General features: G+C 37.2%; 1 protein-coding gene and 1 long non-coding RNA gene across 2 annotated transcripts in view; one reads left to right on the top strand and one right to left on the bottom strand.

Moving 5' to 3' along the window:
• Positions 1-284: 284 nt before the first annotated feature.
• Positions 285-21,502, bottom strand: part of LOC133629713 (dipeptidyl aminopeptidase-like protein 6) — a 53,740-nt gene continuing 32,522 nt past the window's right edge. The window contains exons 11-18 of the mRNA XM_062020643.1: positions 18,209-18,278; positions 17,926-18,120; positions 17,786-17,843; positions 13,895-13,994; positions 10,826-10,884; positions 10,670-10,742; positions 10,515-10,588; positions 285-2,899 (exon numbers count right to left, since the gene is read on the bottom strand). Coding sequence (XP_061876627.1) covers positions 2,750-2,899; positions 10,515-10,588; positions 10,670-10,742; positions 10,826-10,884; positions 13,895-13,994; positions 17,786-17,843; positions 17,926-18,120; positions 18,209-18,278 — 779 coding nt within the window. The 3' untranslated portion in view covers positions 285-2,749. The remainder of the gene's footprint in view (positions 2,900-10,514; positions 10,589-10,669; positions 10,743-10,825; positions 10,885-13,894; positions 13,995-17,785; positions 17,844-17,925; positions 18,121-18,208; positions 18,279-21,502) is intronic.
• LOC133629714 (uncharacterized) lies at positions 2,407-18,336 on the top strand. The gene is made up of 4 exons (XR_009821111.1): positions 2,407-2,594; positions 2,780-2,920; positions 4,733-4,826; positions 17,916-18,336. It is a non-coding gene; the product is annotated as an uncharacterized LOC133629714 (long non-coding RNA).

Consider the following 21,502-nt stretch of genomic DNA (forward strand, 5'->3'; position numbering starts at 1 on the left):
TTGGCAACACTAATCCCTGCTCTGGTGTTACAATGCCATCTACTGTACATAGTTGTAATGACAAGCTACAGCCCCCGGACGATGTGTTTATGCAAGGTGGGGCCAAATCGAGTTGTACACATTTATTTGTGGCAGTGTGCCACAAATAATTGAATGTATGAGAAACACTGCATGCATACATTATTACATCATGAATATGAAAAACATACATTGCAGTACTGTAAATGTTTCATTATAATGTGATGAATGATGGGGATTTTAGTCAAATTAAACAGAGTCGAAAACACAATTAAGAGTCAGTCTTTATTATTTTGTCTTAACATTTACTTCCATGCCACCGTCTAGTTTCTCGTTTTCTCCTTAGGAACAAATGTCATCACTGTCCCTTCAACAAAAAAAATGAAACAAAATTGCTGTCGCTCATGACCTTTTATCGTTTATTATATACGACCCCGAAAAAGCAGTAGAAAATGGATGAATGGATATTCAACTTTAATCTGGCAGATTTATAGTTGTATGTAACGTCAGAAAAGCAGTTGAAATGCACAAAGAATTGAATAAAAGCATTTTTTCTTTACACTTCAATTGCAGTACAAGGAGAAATGTAATTGATGCTACCCATTAAGAAAACATTCAAGATGTCAAACTGATGATGCATTTAACGTATAGACATGCAGTAAAATATTTGCAAAAGGAGTTTAAAAAAAAAAGAAAAAAAGTTAAATGACACTTGTGCGTCAACAATTGCTAATTTTGTATGACAAAGGCAATTATTCCTCAACACCAATGACCAATGGCAGTAATTCAGGATTAGCTTGTATTAATATTCTAAGCAGTGGTGTATTTGCTGCAAATATAAATGTTGCTGTTTTTCAATCAACCAACCATGCAGATTCTGTACATTATAGCATTGTGCTAAGTAATGTCGTATAACCAAATGGCCTGTAGGTCATTAATAGTGTAGGTTTATAAAATATCTTGTACAACATTCAAATAAAGTTTTAAAATAATGTTTCTCGGAATATTATACAGCACAAACAATAGTTACTACATTTTAAAAGTCGTCTGGTTATACAGTCGCTGCTAATGTGCTCGCTCGTCTCCAGGTTAGCATTAGCTTAATTTGAAGAAAGTGAAACTTGTTTCTCGCCGCGTTCATCCTCAGGTAAGTCAATTTACCTTCAACTGTACACACTTCTAGAACATGTTACATGTTTATGCAGCAATTTCTACATGTTCATTAGGGCTATGGATCTTTGGGTGTCCCACGATTCGATTCGATATCGATTCTTGGGGTCACGATTCGATTCAAAATAGATTTTTTTTTCAATTCAAAAACAATTTTTTTCCCGATTCAAAAGGATTCTCTATTCATTCAATACATAGGATTTCAGCAGGATCTACCCCAGTCTGCTGACATGCAAGCAGAGTAGTAGATTTTTGTAAAAAGCTTTTATAATTGTAAAGGACAATGTTTTATCAACTGATTGCAATAATGTAAATTTGTTTTAACTATTAAATAAACCAAAAATATGACTTATTTTATCTTTGTAAAAATATTGGACACAGTGTGTTGTCAAGCTTATGAGATGCGATGCAAGTGTAAGCCACTGTGACACTATTGTTCATTTATTTTTATTTTTGTAAATGTCTAATGATAATGTCAATGAGGGATTTTTAATCCCTGCTATGTTAAAATTGTAACTATTTTTGATACTGTTGTTGATAATATCCATTTTTCTTTCACTACTTTTGGTTTGTTCTGTGTCGTGTTTGTGTCTCCTCTCAATTGCTCTGTTTATTGCAGTTCTGAGTGTTGCTGGGTCGGGTTTGGTTTTGGAATTGGATTGCATTATTATGGTATTGCTGTGTATTGTTTTGTTGGATTGATTAATTTTAAAAAATTAAATTAAATTTAAAAAAAATAAAAATAATAATAAATAAAAAAAATTGATTTTTTAAAAATGAGAATCGATTCTGAATCGCACAACGTGAGAATCGCGATTCGAATTCGAATTGATTTTTTCCCACACCCCCTAATGTTCATGTTAGCTTTAGAAGAGCTTACAGGTCAAGCTAACATGGTAGCTAGGCTAACCAGTTTTTGTTTTTTTGGATTGTTTACATTTTTGGGGGACAAAGTAAGGCAGTCAGGTGAAACAAGTAAAGGAATTTTTATCCAGTTATAGATGACTACATGGTGGAAATGTAAAAAGAAATTTAAAAAAATGCTTGAATAGCTGCGTGGATGCTAGTGTGCTACTTTACATACACTGAGAACAATCGACAAAAAGCACGGTCCAACATGGAAACTTCATCACAACGTTAGAAAACAGCAACGCTTCCTGGACCCGCAGAGTTCCAGACACCGTTTGATGAATGCTACCAACAGATTTTTTTCATTATACAAGTTTTTAAAAGTGTTCTTTCCCTTACACAGCGCAAGTCCTGCTGTTTCCACCGCTGCTCAGGGGCTCGTCCATCATGTCGCACATTAACGGATCAGTATATTCCAAAGTGTCACTCTCACTCCGTGGAGATTTTTTGGATTGGAGGTCCAAAGACAGACGATGATGAAGAAGAATAGAACCAAGGTGAGCGATGGGAGGAGATCCTCGGCTGCTCCAGAGGCAGTCTTAAGTCCAGCATGCTGTAGTTGCATAATATTGAGGACACCATTCTTGTGCTTGGACATGTTGACTAATCTGGCCGAGGCGTGTATTTTAGAGGACGGGGGTGGTCAGTCGAGCTAACCTTCGTCTTCGTTCTCTTCATCTAGCTCCTCTTCAAAGAGTCTCTCTGGTAGCCTGAAGCACTCCTCGAAGAAGTTGACCAGCGACTGACTGAGGTGCTGCCGGGTGCCCTCGTTGTGGATGAAGTGGCCTTCGTCTGGGTAGATCTGACATGACGACAACAACCGGTAATTAGACGTTTAGAAAACAACAAGGAAACATACAGTACAAGCCAAAAGTTTGGACACACCTTCTCATTCAATGTGTTTTCTTTATTTTCATGACTATTTACATTGTAGATTGTCACTGAAGGCATCAAAACTATGAATGAACACACGTGGAGTTAGGTACTTAACAAAAAAGGTGAAATAACTGAAAACATGTTTTTTATTCTAGTTTCTTCAAAATAGCCACCCTTTGCTCTGATTACTTTTTCGCACACTCTTGGCATTCTCTCAATGAGCTTCAAGAGGTCACCTGAAATGGTTTTCACTTCACAAGTGTGCTTGAAGCTCATCGAGAGAATGCCAAGAGTGTGGGAAAAAAGTAATCAGAGCAAAGGGCGGCTATTTTGAAGAAACTAGAATATAAAACATATTTTCAGTTATTCATATCATAATTCCACATGTGTTCATAGTTTTGGTGCCTTCAGTGACAATCTACAATGTAAATAGTCATGAAAATAAAGAAAATGCATTGAATGAGGAGAAGGTGTGTCCAAACTTTTGGCCTGTACTGTATTTGTAATGTGCATGCCTGGCCACTTGATTTTTCTTTTTATAGAAACAACCCGCACATGCTTGTTCTGCCACTCTATTCGTGCACAAGTTTATAATTTGACCTATATAAGTATCACAGATCAGTAAATATACAGTGGAACATCATTTTACGAAGTTATTTAGTACTTGAACAGGGTTCGTAAATAGAAACGTTTGTATATTGAAGTACATTTCTCAATAAGAAACAACGTTAACATGATTGAGTTCCAGCTTCGACAACAGTCCATATGTTAGTAAAAGTTTGTACACAATATACAGTACTGGAGGTGGGAATCTTTGGGCACCTCGCATTTCGATTAAAAATCGATTATTGATGGTTTTACATTTCTTTTCGTTCACTAAATAAGCGTTTATTACTTGCAACTTTTAAAAACAGTGCATTTGTAGTAACAAACAGTTAAATTAATGGAAATGTGTGCAAAACTGGAACATAAGTGCCTTATAATAAAGTTGCTGGTCGGATCTCTTGGTGAGGTGCCTCGCTGTGGTCAGCCAAATTTTTGTTTCTCTGCATTACTTTACCGTATTTTTTGGACTATAAGTCGCAGTTTTTTTCATAGTTTGGCCGGGTGTGCGACTTATACTCAGGAGCGACTTATGTGTGAAATTATTAACACATTACCGTAAAATATCAAATAATATTATTTAGCTCATTCACGTAAGAGACTAGACTTATAAGATTTCATGGGATTTAGCAATTAGGAGTGACAGATTGTTTGGTAAACGTATAGCATGTTCTAAATGTTAGTTATTTGAATGACTCTTACCATAATATGTTACGTTAACATACCAGGCACGTTCTCAGTTGGTTATTTATGCGTCATATAACGTACACTTATTCAGCCTGTTGTTCACTATTCTTTATTTATTTTAAATTGCCTTTCAAATGTCTATTCTCGGTGTTGGCTTTTATCAAATAAATTTCCCCCAAAAATGCGACTTATATATGTTTTTTCCCTTCTTTATTATGCATTTTCGGCCGGTGCGACTTATACTCCGGAGCGACTTATACTCCGAAAAATACGGTATTTACAATAAATAAATCGATTGACGTTTAATTGATTTTATAATTGCTCATATATGAATTGCAATGCATCTAACAATGGATTACTTCCCCCGCCTCTATACAGTACTGTATATCAAACAAACATAATGGGTCAACGTTTTATTTATTACCAAAGTCAAAAAAACAACATCTAACTGAACTGTGTTTATTTGCAGCTGCCCTGCTTTGCTAAGTGAATAAGCACAGTGATCAATGGATGTGCTGCCTGGCACCAAATGGCTGGATGAAATGTTCATACACTGAGACAAGGTTAGTACAACAAAGCATATTTTTATTTGGCCTGCGTAAACTAGTAATTTACATATTGTCAATGGTTTTTTTAGTTCATTGTGTAGACATACTCTTTTTTTTTTTCCACTCATTTGTTTCATTGTCACAAGCTGTGGAATTTGCATGCACGTTACCTAATAATCTTCTTCTTTTTTTTCCAAATATAATAGCCATAATCAACATTAAAATTCTATTAATTGTCCAGCCCTATCAGCAGGTAAAGTTATCTTACTCACTCATAACATGAATGGTACACACAACAATCTTTCATCTTTATTCAAAGAAGACGTAATGAACATAATCAATCTAGAAAGTGTTTCCCCAGCTGCCAGAGACTGAAATAATGTTTAATCACTTACAACATGTTAAAATTAATACTTATTTATCTTCATTTGTCTTTGCTGGGACTTTAAAATGCTAAATCTAGAAGTAGAACCCAGAAAATGAGCAGGCTGATTGCCATATGCATACTATGAACTTGGGCGTGACATGATCAGACATATTTGCCAGTCAAAGTGTGATTGTGACAATCCACACTTTTCTTTATTAACAGGCTAAACTGATGTAAACACAGAAGTGCCGCTGCACCCTTCAGAATTCATGCTCGCTCGCGTTGCTGTCGGAGGAAGAACATTTGGCACGACATCGCCTTTTTAAGTGCTCGTGCATCGCAGCTGTGAAAAGCCATTTCTAATTTGCACAGTTTACTGAGCACAGTGTTCTTCTGTTTTTTTTTCTATGAACTTTCCCTCTCAAAAAAGGCTTTTTTTCTACAGAGGCCTTTTTATTTTTTTCATGCACGCCCATGACTTGCAAGTTACGTAAATAGACGCGTTTAGGTCATCACCCCAGCGCTAGACATATAACATTGATATTGCTTGCAGCACAGCATCATCATCATATCTCCAAGTCTGTTTTTTGATGTTCATTCCTATCAAATATTTGTCAAAATGCGCTAATTGTGTTGCTGTTATTTACATGAATAATAGACGTCATTGATAGCGTAAATACGTTAATTTGCGTCTGAAGATCAAGGAAAGATGGCCGACATTGCAGGAAAAGATTCAACTTAAGAAAACGCACCTATCATAGTCACAGAAAAACCCGAACAACGCAGTGTTGTGTAAATGTGCAAATTAGAAATGTCTTTTCACAGCTAAGATGTGCTGTGAGCTGTACTACGTGTTTAGATCATTTTAGCCAGCGTACTAAATAAACAAAATGTGGTTGGTTATGATTAGGGATGTCCGATAATATCGGCCTGCCGATAAATGCGTTAAAATGTAATATCGGAAATTATCGGTATCGTTTTTTTATTATCGGTATCGTTTTTTTTAAATTAAATCAACATAAAAAACACAAGATACACTTACAATTAATGCACCAACCCAAAAAACCTCCCTCCTCATTCACACAAAAGGGTTGTTTCTTTCTGTTATTAATATTCTGGTTCCTACATTATATATCAATATATATCGATACAGTCTGCAAGGGATACAGTCCGTAAGCACACATGATTGTGCGTGCTGCTGGTCCACTAATAGTACTAACCTTTAACAGTTAATGTTACTCATTTTCATTAATTACTAGTTTCTATTTAACTGTTTTTATATTGTTTTACTTTCTTTTTTATTCAAGAAAATGTTTTTTATTTATTTCTTATTTCATTTTATAATTTTTTTTAAAAAGTACCTTATCTTCACCATACCTGGTTGTCCAAATTAGACGTAATAATGTGTTAATTCCACGACTGTATATATCGGTATCGGTTGATATCGGTATCGGTAATTAAAGAGTTGGACAATATCGGAATATCGGATATCGGCAAAAAGCCATTATCGGACATCCCTAGTTATGATAATGCTTTGAAAATCAAAAATGTTTGATAATGTAACATTTCTACCCACAAACGATCTTCCATCCATCCATCCGTTTACTACCGCTTGTCCCTTTTGGGGTCGCGCTGAGGCCTATTACAGCTGCATCCTGGACAAATCGCCACCTCATGGCAGGGCCAACACAGACAGACAACATTCACACTCTAGGGACAATTTAGTGTTGCCAATCAACCAATATTATTCTGTATTTCGACGTGTTGTAATACTGGTTTCCCAAGTATTTCATATGGTGATCAGACAGCTCACTCTTTGGGTACTACTACTAGATTTCGCATTTTAGCAACGATTTTAAACGTCTCAATGAAGACCAATGAAAATAGATGACATTCAATCACAACATGTTATACATACACTACCGTTCAAAAGTTTGAGGTCACATTGAAATGTCCTTATTTTTGAAGGAAAAGCACTGTACTTTTCAATGAAGATAACTTTAAACTAGTCTTAACTTTAAAGAAATACACTCTATACTTTGCTAATGTGGTAAATGATTATTCTAGCTGCAAATGTCTGGTTTTTGGTGCAATATCTACATAGGTGTATAGAGGCCCATTTCCAGCAACTATCACTCCAGTGTTCTAATGGTACAATGTGTTTGCTCATTGGCTCAGAAGGCTGATTGATGATTAGAAAACCCTTGTGCAATCATGTTCACACATCTGAAAACAGTTTAGCTCTTTACAGAAGCTACAAAACTGACCTTCCTTTGAGCAGATTGAGTTTCTGGAGCATCACATTTGTGGGATCAATTAAACGCTCAAAATGGCCAGAAAATGAGAACTTTCATCTGAAACTCGACAGTCTATTCTTGTTCTTAGAAATAAAGGCTATTCCACTAAATTGTTTGGGTGACCACAAACTTTTGAACGGTAGTGTATATAGTACAGGCCAAATGTGTGGACACCTTCTCATTCAATGTGTTTTCTTTATTTTCATGACTATTGATTGTCACTGAGGGCATCAAAACTATGAATGAACACATGTGGAGTTATGTACGTAACAACAAAAGGTGAAATAACTGAAAACATGTTTTATATTCTAGTTTCTTCGAAATAGCCACCCTTTGCTCTGATTACTGCTTTGCACACTCTTGGCATTCTCTCGATGAGCTTCAAGCACACCTGTGAAGTGAAAACCATTTCAGGTGACTACTTCTTGAAGCTCATCGAGAGAATGCCAAGAGTGTGCAAAGCAGTAATCAGAGCAAAGGGTGGCTATTTTGAAGGAACTAGAATATAGAACATGTTTTCAGTTACTTCAACTTTTTTGGTAAGTACATCATTTCACATGTCTTCATTCATAGTTTTGATGCCTTCAGTGACAATCTACAATGTAAATAGTCATTAAAAATTAAGAAAACGCATTGAATGAGGAGAAGGTGTGTCCAAACTTTTGGCCTGTACTGTATATGGGGGATGAACATTATTACATTATTTAGCCTGCCAGAAAATGTATCCACCCCCTCTCCTCGTACTATGATGTACTCGCATATTGTGGTTTATTATGTAGTCATTTCTGACCATGCATAACAAAGTATGTGAATTTGGACTACTTTAATTATTGCCAGCTAAAGTTATAGTCGATAAACATTACTTCAGCCTGGTCGCGCCCGTCTCCGCGGCGGGGATAACACTTTGTATTAGGGGAACACAGTTTGGTGTGACAAAAGTAAAACGGCGGTGTAAGTAATTCATTATTATTTTAATCCTCAACCAAATAACGAGTATTTAAAGTTTGTAGAAACAAAAAAATTGTTGGTGTATTTTGTGGGAATTAATTGATAAAAATGTGTTACACTAAAAACAGTTGGATACAAAAGGAATTTAAAAATCTACAGCCATATAAATATTGGGATTCACTATCATTATTTACAGTATATATTGATTATTAAACATCGATATTACTCACGGTACAGTCACATACTAATTTTGAGATTGATGCAATATTTAATATGCCAGGCCTGTAGATGGCAATGTAATGCAGTGTACACTAAATGTTATATTGCTCTATCGCCTAGCTCTGCATTATTGACACTAGATATTAGGGCTGCAACTAACAACTAATTTGATAATCGATTAATCTGTCGATTATAACTTCGATTAATCGATTAATAATCGGATAAAAGAGACAAACTACATTTCTATCCTTTCCAGTATTTTATTGGAAAAAAAACAGCATACTGGCACCATACTTATTTTGATTATTGTTTCTCAGCTGTTTGTAAATGTTACAGTTTATAAATAAAGATTTATAAAAAAATATATATATGAAAAACATAAAAAGTAGCCTCTGCGCATGCGCATAGCATAGATCCAACGAATCGATGACTAATCGCCAGCTATTTTTATAATTGATTTTAATCTATTTAATCGATTAGTTGTTGCAGCCCTACTAGATATCAATATTGTTATCTCACATAACAAGTTTTACTTTTTAATACAATGCTTAGTTTAAAAAAAAAAATCCTAATTGGGCGAATGAACTGGGAAAGTAGATTTTTCTATTTTGAGTTATTGCAGTTATGTTATGTAGCAATTTATTTTTAATTAGTTATTTTACAATACATTGATTTATTGCACAGTTTACTTGTTTCGTTATAGTTATGTAAATGGTAAAATATTGTGACATAATATTGCAAGTTCTTCTGTGATTTAACAATTACAAAACCTTTACAATTTTGACCTTCAGACAAGCAACAAGGCACTTTTTGTTTATTGGGTTTCAGGTTTTTTTTCGGGACATTTGGCGGGGGAATAAGTATCTCCATCATGCAGCCTATTTGTACTCTTTGGGGCAGCAGAATATCTGGTCTGAAGAGAAAGACACGGCTTCGGTAAGGGCTGGTATTTTTTTGTAAACATACACTTGTGTCACTAACGATTATTGGCAATAATTCATGTATCATATTGAGAAAAATCACATTGATGCTGGAGGTAGAGATAGATACTAAATACGGGTACTTTTTTGGCACAGACCGAATCCCGCCAGTTTTACATAAAATCCAAGCTGGCTCCTCACACTTTGACACGTGGCGAATACTCCAGCAGCACTGAGAGCGGACTTAGCCACATTACTTCTAGGTAATATTTCAATGCCATCAAAGCAATTTAGTGAAAAAACGCTCCAACGTAAAAAAAAAAGTAAGGCTCCACTTTTCCAAAAATGTCCTATCTTGATGGTAATATACATTAACTTGCCTATTGACATGCTACTCATTAGCTTGAGCAATTTTACATGGCGATTTCAACAGCTCCGAATTTGTTAATGAAAACTTTACCTTCAAAATCAAACAGCTTGTGTGTAATAAATATACCTACAGGATTACTACTTTTTAGGGTGCAACAAAAGATTAGACAGCAAAGAATAAACTGACTAGGCAACACACCATCAACTATACATTACTGCCATCTATCGTCTTGGACTTGCAACTGTAGCAATAAAAAGAGATATTGTCAAGAACAATTCATATTTATTAACACACAAAAGTACCTGAAATTGGTACCTTATCGGTTCAAATGTGAACAGTACTAAAACTTCAAGTTGTTCCGCCTTGGCGGAGGTCTGTGCTCCGCTGGGTAGTATTCGAGCTACGAGCTGTGTTTTAATTGGATTAGAGGCTGTTCATGAAGAGAAGGTTTCCTAATCCCATTATGTTGGAAAGGAGTCATTGTGTGGGCTAATCCTTTTCCATCCTGCTGTCCCAGTAGGAGCGCTCCCAAAGCCACCGGGGGGACAATGAAAGGAAAGTGAAAGTAACACCACCACATACCTGTAAAGTGTAGTTGGCCTTTTCATGGATTAGCTGAGCAATCAGTTTTGCCGTATGCTGGAAATGGACTTTTTCTAAAGGGGGAGGACGACACAATGTATAAATAAATCAGCTAGCGTACATCACGCAGCAATACTCTCTCACGATCTTCTTACCGTCTGCTGTCGGATGGATGATGAGAAATTTCTTGTCGAGGAACTGAGCCGCCCGGTGCGCTAAATTGGCCATCTGAGGAGAAAAATACATGATCATGGAGGCCACAGCTTGCCTTTTTTGCAGCAAAGAATGATTCATATTCTTGCGGTATTTACCGTGTATGCCCTCGGGTCGGGCTTTGGCATTCCAAGATATCGCTCCGAAAAAGCTGATGCTGAAAGAAAAATAAGTCATGTTTGAATTAGCATGTTCTTTGACCAAAATATTTGTGAAAATATACATAAAACATCAAGGGACTTCAGATAAGCTCGTTTCCCTTCACATGAAAAAAGGGATGCTACACTTTAAAAAAAAAATTAAGGCAGTGGTGCACCACTTTTGGAATAATTTGGTTTTTGAGGCAACATTTTGCCCCAGTTTTGATATAGCGTTATTTCAGTGGTCGTACAGCCAAACATTGCGCAAAAAACAAGTCAGTTTGCTCTCGTAGTTTTCCTACTATTTAGTTTGGATGACTAACCTTTTATAATTACCAGTAGCTAACTTGGTTTTACGCTGTCATGGGAATCTAGCAATTTAAAAACCCTTTTTTGGGCTGTTAAGTCTTGTTTTGAGTTTAGACTGTGTGTTATCATATTAACTATTTAATTTTTAGTACTGCTTCTTCTTAACTTAATTTGTTTTAGTTAGCTTAGCATTTTCTAAAAGTTTGCCCATAAAGTTGTTTGCAGCACATAACCCACCCCCAAACCTATTTTTGTATGTGTGCTATAAAGTAAATAGTCATATCTAGAGGTGGGAATCTTTAGGCGACTGATGATTCGATTACGATTTAGGAGGTACGATTTGATTAAAAATCTATTATTGATGCATAATTAATTTATGTATATTGATGCAGTTTTTCATTTTTTTGTTTAACTAACTAAGCGTTTATCCCTCTTTCAATGTTTAAAAACAGTGCATCTGTAATAAGAAGCAGTTAAATTAATTTCCATTACATTTATTATGTTATTAAATGTGTGCAAAACTGGAACATAAGTGCCCTATGATAAAGGAGCTGGTCGGATCTCTCAGTGAGGTGGTCCCGCTGCAGTCAGCCAAATTATAGAAACGGTCTGCATTACATTGTTTATAATAAATAAATCGATTATTGATTATTAACGTTTAATAATCAATTTTATAATGTCCATGTCGGAATTGCGATGAATCCAAAAATCTATTATTTCCCCCACCTCTAGTCATATCTTTCTACCATAATAGCCAAGCTAGTTTCTTACCTTAACTCTTTATACTATGCTAATGTTCAAGGAATATTGTCCCTCCTTTTGGCAGAGTAAGACTGTCTTCCAATTTGGCCTTCATTCTTGTAAAACAATTAAAATGTGTACTACAGTGAGCACACGTTAAGTTTCAAATTCAATTCAGCAAAAAGCCTTGGAAAACAGGCAGCCAATCAAGACATTGCTTTGAGCTATTGACTTGTGATGCGCAGATCGATACTGAAATATCGCTACCGTCAATACCAGATCTTTATGCTCTAAAAATCGATTCTCAAATCATAACATCGATACTTTAGTTCAAGGACGTCCAAACGTTTTCCACCAAAGTCAAAGTATTCCATGTTTAGTTTTTACTAATTGATTCTTATCTCGTTTGCACTTTCTCTGTGTTATTATTATTATCATTATTATCGACTCCTCTCTGCCTCATTCTTTTTATTTTCCTATTTTAATGATGTTAGATCTGTTGTTGTTGTTGTTGTTGGGGACAAGTGTTGTAAATTAGCTTTGGCTACAAACACTATGATGCATACATTGGATAACTGTTTCAGATATCTATGTTTCGGTATCTGTCCCTAGTTCAAATAAACTTAAAAAAAAAAAAGTATGCAGGGGCCATATTGAATGCTAAAAAAATGCTAAAAACAGATATTGTGTCAATTTTGTATTATACGTGATAAGGCGATTAAGTATATTATTAATTATTAGTTAGAACATTTCATCTTTTTCTCATTAGATGCCATTTTTTTTTCTCTTTTCCTTACATTTTGTACTGTTATATTATCTATACGACTGTGTAACTAGTAACCAGTGTGTCAAAAAGTCTGCTTGTATGAAAATATTACTGTTCAGTTGCACATTTAACTATGTTTATTAGGGTTGTTGTAATTCTTCAAATGAATTAATAAGTTAGTATTATTAAATTATTTAACTAACTAAACTTTGTTTATATTTTAAGTATATATTTTTTGAGAGCTTCTAATATTTTAGATTTTAAACTTTTTCCATCAGGGCCGCTACTGAAAAGTCAAGTATGTAAGGGCTATTTTGATATTTATTTTCTTTTTAAAAAAATGCTAAAAACTTATGTACATCTAAAAACAAAACTTTGTGTTGTAGGTGACTTAGTGTATTATTATTAATATTTTAAAATGTTCAGCGTTTTCTGTTTACATTCCGTTGATTTGCTCTTTTTTCTTACATTTTACTGTTGTTTTAGACAGATATGTTGTTTGAAAATATGCAACTTTTAACATTTTTGCAGACACATTAAGTATGTTTGCACCCTCTCTCTCTCCAGCGCTGGTATTTCTGTTGTTTGTACATACTCCAATTTTGTAGAATACATTGTTAAGCTTCAGTTCGAGTCACCTCTAAGCATTTTAGACAGCTTTAGATCTAAATAATCTGTAAGGACTGTAAGGAATCCTAATACTAACGGTCGATTCTTGCTCTGAACCTCATTGTAAGAGTTGTTACTCCAGTATCTTTTTCTCCAAATCTTAATTTATTTACTGCCGTGTCTGACACCCCCTCTGGCAAAAAAAAAAAAAGCCCTGTGACATCGGTCACACCGTGTGACTACTAGTTTCCCCTAATTTACAGTTTCCTGATTCAGTGCACCGACACCACCTCCTCCTCCTCACCCTGCTGACGCACACAATTCTACTTTTATACTCTGTTATATTTCTTATTTTTGTCGCCAGATGAGCTGAGGGAGGCTCGGTCGCTGTGGTTGTATATTACAACGTCACACCGAGGTGAATCTCATCTCCCCCACCTCATACAAATATAGCACCAACAACATTCAATCAAGTAACTCCGAAGCTATAAAGATAAAGGTCTTGGAGCATGTTATTGCTTTATTACAGCTCTCAGTGTGGTGCAGTTGTTGTGGAGGGGGAGTTTAAATACTTTCTGGACAAAATAGAAAATGAGTCTAACCGTGCAGTTCAAAGTCGGTGATTGGCGAGAGGACGGCACCGCATCTGGCAGGAGAAAGGTCGTCGCTGAGCAACAAGCTTGTGATGTAGCCTCCATACTCCTGAGGGACAACAGCAGTGTTCATTTTGAAAGCAGTTTTTTTTATATAGTTTTAGTCATAGCCTTTTGACTAAAATGTATTTGAGTAAGTCCATCCATCCATTCATTTTCTACCGCTTGTCCCTTTTGGGGTGGTGGGGAGTGCTGGAGCCTATCTCAGCTGCATTCGGGCAGAAGGCGGGGTACACCCTGGACAAGTCGCCACCTCATCGCAGGGCCAACACAGATAGACAGACAACATTCACACACTAGGGACCATTTAGTGTTCCCAGTCAACCTATCCCCAGGTGCATGTCTTTGGAGGTGGGAGGAAGCCGGAGGAAACCCACGCAGTAAGTCATCTAAATTAGTTTTAGTTGACAAAAGTTATTGTAAATTTTGTTGACTAAAATATAAAGTATAAAGGATCTTTGAAGTTGTCTTTTATGAAGGTTATTGGAGATCATCTCAAAAACTAAATTCACAACAAGATCTACACTCCAGGAAAATATTATTACATTTTACACTAACCTTACTGTGTGTTATTTTACCTGAATTCAAGCATTTTTTCAAATGTTGAATTTTATATGACTATACACTACCGTTCAAAAGTTTGGGGTCACATTGAAATGTCCTTATTTTTGAAGGAAAAGCACTGTACTTTTCAATGAAGATAACTTTAAACTAGTCTTAACTTTAAAGAAATACACTCTATACATTGCTAATGTGGTAAATGACTATTCTAGCTGCAAATGTCTGGTTTTTGGTGCAATATCTACATAGGTGTATAGAGGCCCATTTCCAGCAACTATCACTCCAGTGTTCTAATGGTACAATGTGTTTGCTCATTGGCTCAGAAGGCTAATTGATGATTAGAAAACCCTTGGGCAATCATGTTCACACATCTGAAAACAGTTTAGCTCGTTACAGAAGCTACAAAACGGAGTTTCTGGAGCATCACATTTGTGGGGTCAATTAAACGCTCAAAATGGCCAGAAAAAGAGAACTTTCATCTGAAACTCGACAGTCTATTCTTGTTCTTAGAAATGAAGGCTATTCCACAAAATTGTTTGGGTGACCCCAAACTTTTGAACGATAGTGTAATGGTCTTATGAATAATTCTGTATTATTTGCACAATTAACGTCTTGGCCACTGTCCCGTTTAAATTCAGCAACCAGTTTTGTAAATGTTGAACTTATATATATCTCACATACCTGTTGTTCTTTGTGTGTTATCTTGAAAAATGACAAATTTGCTCTTTTGGGTTGTCAAGTTGTGCAATCAATAGCTGAACTGTGTGCCGAGGATATCGATTAAAGTGCACTGTACAAGTACCGTATTTTTCGGACTATAAGTCGCAGTATTTTTCATAGTTTGGCCGGGGGTGCGACTTATACTCAGGAGCGACTTATGTGTGAAATTATTAACACATTACCGTAAAATATCAAATAATATTATTTAGCTCATTCACATAAGAGACTAGACGTATAAGATTTCATGGGATTTAGCGATTAGGAGTGACAGATTATTTGGTAAACGTATAGCACAGGGGTCGGCAACCCGCGGCTCCGGAGCCGCATGCGGCTCTTTGACCTCTCTGATGCGGCTCAGCTACATACTTGCCGACCCCCCCGATTTTCCCAGGAGACTTGTGGATCTCAGTGCCTCTCATGGATAACTCCCAGGGAAAATATAATCATATTTACACTCTAATTACTATATAAAGGGAGTGCCCTAATTGTACTGCAATAATTGTCCTCTATAGCATTTACAAACAGTGTGCCAGTCCGGCCACATGTTGTATGTAGCTTTTACTTGCACACATAGGAGACAGCAAAGCATACTTACTCATCAGCCACACAGCTTACACTGACGGTAGCCGTATCAAACAACTTTAACATTGTTACGTTACAAATATGCGCCACACTGTGAACCCACACCAAAAAATTTCTGGAGAACATCCCACCGTAACACAACATAAACACAACACAACCAATACCCAGAATCCCATGCAGCCCTAACTCTTCCGGTCTACATTATACACCCCCGCTACCACCAAATCCCCCCACACATCAACCCCCCCCCCTGTGTGGCTGCTGAGCTAGTACGCCTTGCTGTCACTTACGTGAGCAAGCCGAAACTGCATTTTACATGTGGTCGAGCAGGTACACTGTTTGGGCAGACTGAAGAGGGCGCCAAAAGCAGCAGTGCCATCACACCCTGATATCCGGTAGTGTCCCGGGAAAAACGAGAGGGTTGGCAAGTATGACGCTATCCAGCGCCATTCATTCAAAACTCGCGGGCCGCACTAACATCAAATATCCACATTATAGTGCGTGCCAGTGCGTGTGTCTGAGACCCCTGGTTAACATAGCACAAAGCATTTAAGCTTTGTATGCGGTGTTTTTCATTTTAAATTAAAATTTTTTTTTTGTGGCTCCCATTATTTTCTTTAATTTGTGAAACCTGCCAAAATGGCTCTTTGAGTGGTAAAGGTTGCCGACCCCTGGTATAGCATGTTCTATATGTTATAGTTATTTGAATGACTCTTACCATAATATGTTACGTTAACATACCAGGCACGTTCTCAGTTGGTTATTTATGCGTCATATAACGTACACTTATTCAGCCTGTTGTTCACTATTCTTTATTTATTTTAAATTGCCTTTCAAATGTCTATTCTTGGTGTTGGGTTTTATCAAATACATTTCCCCCAAAAATGCGACTTATACTCCAGTGCGACTTATATATGTTTTTTTCCTTCTTTATTATGCATTTTCGGCCGGTGCGACTTATACTCCGAAAAATACGGTATCCTGCTTATTAAATTGGCCGACAAGCTCGCTTAACAAAAGAAGTGGTAGAGTAAGCGGTCTTGCTCCTGCTCTGCTGCCTTTAATAGTCACAGTAATTCAGTACAGTACGAGTCATTTGGAAATATTAGCTTACTTTTGCTTAGATGTCTTGATGAATAACCTGCAGATGGCGCTTCAAGTTGGTTATATTTTTACCGGAGAAAATCGAGCCAAAGGGTTTAGAACCTGTCATGTCAACCGCAGCAAAGGTGAAGCGTGTCCATAGGTCTTCCCGTTTCTCTCTTGCAGGTGTAGAAGACATACTGAATTGAGGTGTGTAAAAATACAGTCTTGTTTTCCCAGTGAGAAGTCAAAACACGGTGCCTTACGAAAACAGTAGTTCTGATTGGACCCCCTCTGTGATTTATCCCACACCCCTTTTTCTACCGCTTATCCCTTTCGAGGTCGCGGGGGTTTCTGGAGCCTATCTCAGCTGCTATCGGGCAGAAGGCGGGGTCCCACACCCCTCACCCACATGCAAATATGATTGGACAGATCTCTAACTCGTCCCATTTGCCGAAAGACAAAATTAAGTATGATTTTATTTTGTCTCGCTTTTATTTTTTGACTAAATTGTCAATTCATTGTGTCATTGTTTTAGTCAACATGCGTTTGTTTTGATTAGTTAGGGTTCTATTTTAGTCAGCAAAATTAACACTGGACAACTGGGCGGTATAGCTCGGTTGGTAGAGCGGCCGTGCCAGCAACTTGAGGGTTCCAGGTTCGATTCCCGCTTTTGCCATCCTAGTCACTGCTGTTTTGTCCTTGGGCAAGACACTTTACCCACCTGCTCCCAGTGCCACCCACACTGGTTTAAATGTAACTTGGATATTGGGTTTCACTATGTAAAGCGCTTTGAGTCACTAGAGAAAAGCGCTATTTAAATATAATTCACTTCACTTCACTTCACAACAGTAGTTATTTTAAACAAATAAGTCTTTCAGTTGGGAAACTTACCTTTCCAAATGCTCCCACCCTGGTCTTGTCAATGTAGGGCTTATTCAGAATGTCACTGCTACAGACATAATTAAACATCAAAAACACTTCCTACAAGCCCACTAAATGCATTGTTTTCCCCCCGCGTCAGCTCCACATACTTTATGGCGTCCCTCTGGTCCTGCTCCTCCAGCACGCCCACCTTCTTCTGGATGCGGTGCAGCAAGTTGGTGCCCTGGAAGCCGCTGCCGCGCCCATCACAACGTGCCACAATGGCGCCGAAGCTGCTCACCAGCACCGTGGCCCAGTCCATGTGGAAGCGCTCCGACACGCTCTGGCCACCAGGTGTGCCGTCGCTGCATGCGGACCAACACAATAGACGAGTAAGACGCAACCACTACTGTTTCAGTAGAAAGTGATGTTATTTTAGCGTGCATGTCATACATGAGCAGCAGCAGAGGGTAGTGGGAGGTTTCCACAAAGCCTGCAGGTTTGAGGATCTGCATTGACAAAGCTGTGGAAAGCACACTGTAAATGAGTATTACACAGCAAATCCTATCCATCCATGCATACAGTCACTAATCCTTCATACACTCCTGTAAAAAAAAGATTAAGAACACCCCGTTTAACTTTTCTACTCTTGAACTGCACCATTAGAAAATGGGTACCTTTCACATTTGAACTGACTCAGTACCAATTCCCGGTACTTATGTAAATCCTCATGTGGCAATAAATGTTTAATATTGAAATCTCTTCTTTTTATACCACATAGAGCTGATTATGATAACAGTGCTGTCAAGTTGTTATATAATGTTTTCATACACCTCTAAGTCTCATTTGCAAGTATTATATAGTAGACTTTACATGCAGTTGCATTCCAAGTTGTTAGATGGCATTAGTGCATAGACTACAGCAGGGGTCAGGAACCTTTTTGGCTGAGAGAGCCATAAAAAGCCAAATATTTAAAAAAAATTCTGTGAGAGCCATATCATTTTTTTTAACACTGAATACCACTAAATGCATGCATTTTTAAGTAAGACCGACATTTTTAGAGTATAACAAGTCTATTATTATTTTTAATAAAGTTGTTATTCTGAATTTAACCAATAATAAACAAAATACTTCTTACCAATAATGTGGCGTGTTGAACCGGTGCAGTAGAAAAACAGATGGATAGAAAAAAATGCATGAGAATGTTTTATATTTTGAACGTTATTTTTAACAGTGTGATTATCAGCGGGATTACTCATTAATTATCGTGTTAAGCAATGTCAGCTAAGAATTATCTGAGAGCCAGATGCAGTCATCAAAAGAGCCACATCTGGCTCGAGAGCCATAGGTTCCCTACCCCTGGACTACAGCATGGGTCCCCAACCTGTCGATCTACCAGTCGATCTTTGCGAACCTATCGGTCAATCGCAAAAATATTAGAAAAAAATAAATAAATATATATATATATATATATATATATATATATATATATATATATATATATATATATATATATATATATATATATATATATATATATATTAAAATGACATCAGTACGTAACAACCCCACTCGGCGAGTGACCAACAAACCCACCATCAGGCAAGCATTTTAACACCTGATCACGCACGCACGCACTGCCTCATTCTCTTTAACCTCTCATTCTGCGGCTCGCGACACCGTGCCCACACCCTCCGACAACAACCGGCCACAACACCCGCTCGTCTCGCAAACGCGCATTTCATGACGTGCTCAAAAATCATCAAGCTACAACAATGCATTAAGGCTGATTGTGGCAATGCATCATATATTTTTTAGCGTCAAACAACTCTTCCCTCAACCACAAGTCCATGACCGTCATCCATCGCCTGTGGTTGGAAATAACAAGCCAAATACTAAAGTCCATGAACATTGCTCCAAAGTACGGATTTTGTGTTGAATATTGTGAATACAAAACTAAACCATTGACTTATGCAAAGGCAGTAATGTATGATAAAATAGCAGCTAAAGGGCTTCCCCGTATATCCCCTTTTTATTTGCAAAGGAAAAACCAGCCAGATGAACTTTTAAATTTTACTACTTCCGGCGCGGAAGTAAGACAACCATGTGACCATTGGATGAACAAATATACTACAGACTATAGTAGCCATTAACAGTTGGGTTGCCTCACTCGTTTGTCATTGGCCCAAGGCACATTACAAAAAACAGCAGCAAAAATTGGGAAAATGGCAAGAAACACAATGAGAAAAAAAGCCAAGTAATATAGAAATGTATCACAACTTTTATCTCATGGATGAATGTAGTTAATCATAGAACTGGCTGGCACCTGGCAACCCAATGTTATTAAAAAGTATTGATTTTGAATCGAGAATCGTTTTGAATCGAGAATCGATCCTGAAGTGAATCGTTACCGCCAAGAATCGAATTAAATCAAATTGTGTGGTGCGCAAAGATTCACAGCCCTACTAATCAGGAGCATGTATAGCGCATATGCATATCTAATGCAAATTAGCAACATTAGCATCGAGCTGGCACATTTTGTGAAGTGGAGCCTTACTGTACGATCAAGCCTTTATCAGGCATGATCTCTTTGTTGGCATGGAAATTGTAACATTTCCCAGAACAGGGGTGGCCATAGTGTGGCCCCTGGGCCGAATTCGGCCTGCTGAGTTGTTTCTTTTGGGGTCTTCGATAAATTCTATATGTATTCATATTATTTTAAGTTCACACAAACATTAATGGCATCTCCGTAAGCCTAACAAGTTGTCATATATCGAACGTGAGCATTTAACTACCTTAAATAATGGCGGTATGGGATTAAACCACTCACTTATTGTGCAGCTATATGCTTAAAATTGCTGTGTTTGGCCCACGGCCCATTGGCACATGTTCACGTTGGCAAAAGTTTGTGCCCGAGTCTGCTTTAAGTGCTTGTTTACCCGCAGAGTGTTTAACTGGTGCCTAGTCTGCAGCTGAACATGACATCAAGGGCAACAAAAATGTCAAAATATGGTACCATTTGATTTTACGTGAATTTTGTTTGTTGCTACTTATAGAAGTACTGAGTGTGCTGTCCATCCCTTGGTAAAACCCTATTCCAAACCCAACCCTAATTTAACTCTAGCCACCACCGTAACCCTAGCTCGCTCCAACACTGATGTTATCCCCTGCCGCAACTCTAAATCCAACCCCGGCTCTAACCCTAAACCTTAGCCCCAACCCTGATTCATATCGTTTTACAACAACCCAAAAGGGGGCACCACAGATGTTATTTACTCTAAAATTGAATGAAACATGGACACTAGGGCTGTAAATCTTTGGGTGTCCCACGTTTCGATTCAATATCGATTCTTGGGGTCACGATTCGATTCAAAATCGATTTTTTTCGATTCAACGCGATTCTCGATTCAAAACCGATATTTTCAAAACGATTCTCTATTCATTAAATACATAGGATTTCAGCAGGATTTACCCCAGTCTGCTGACATGCAAGTAGAGTAGTAGATTTTTGTAAAAAGCTTTTATAATTGTAAAGGACAATGTTTTATCAACTGATTGCAATAATATAAATTTGTTTTAACTATTAAATGAACCAAAAATATGACTTATTTTATCTTTGTGAAAATATTGGACACAGTGTGTTGTCAAGCTTATGAGATGCGATGCAAGTGTAAGCCACTGTGACACTATTGTTCTTTTTTAATTTTTTTTATAAATGTCTAATGATTATTTCAATGAGGGATTTTT

The sequence above is a fragment of the Entelurus aequoreus genome, linkage group LG15 (genome assembly GCF_033978785.1).
Source record: "Entelurus aequoreus isolate RoL-2023_Sb linkage group LG15, RoL_Eaeq_v1.1, whole genome shotgun sequence".
Lineage (NCBI taxonomy): Eukaryota > Metazoa > Chordata > Actinopteri > Syngnathiformes > Syngnathidae > Entelurus > Entelurus aequoreus.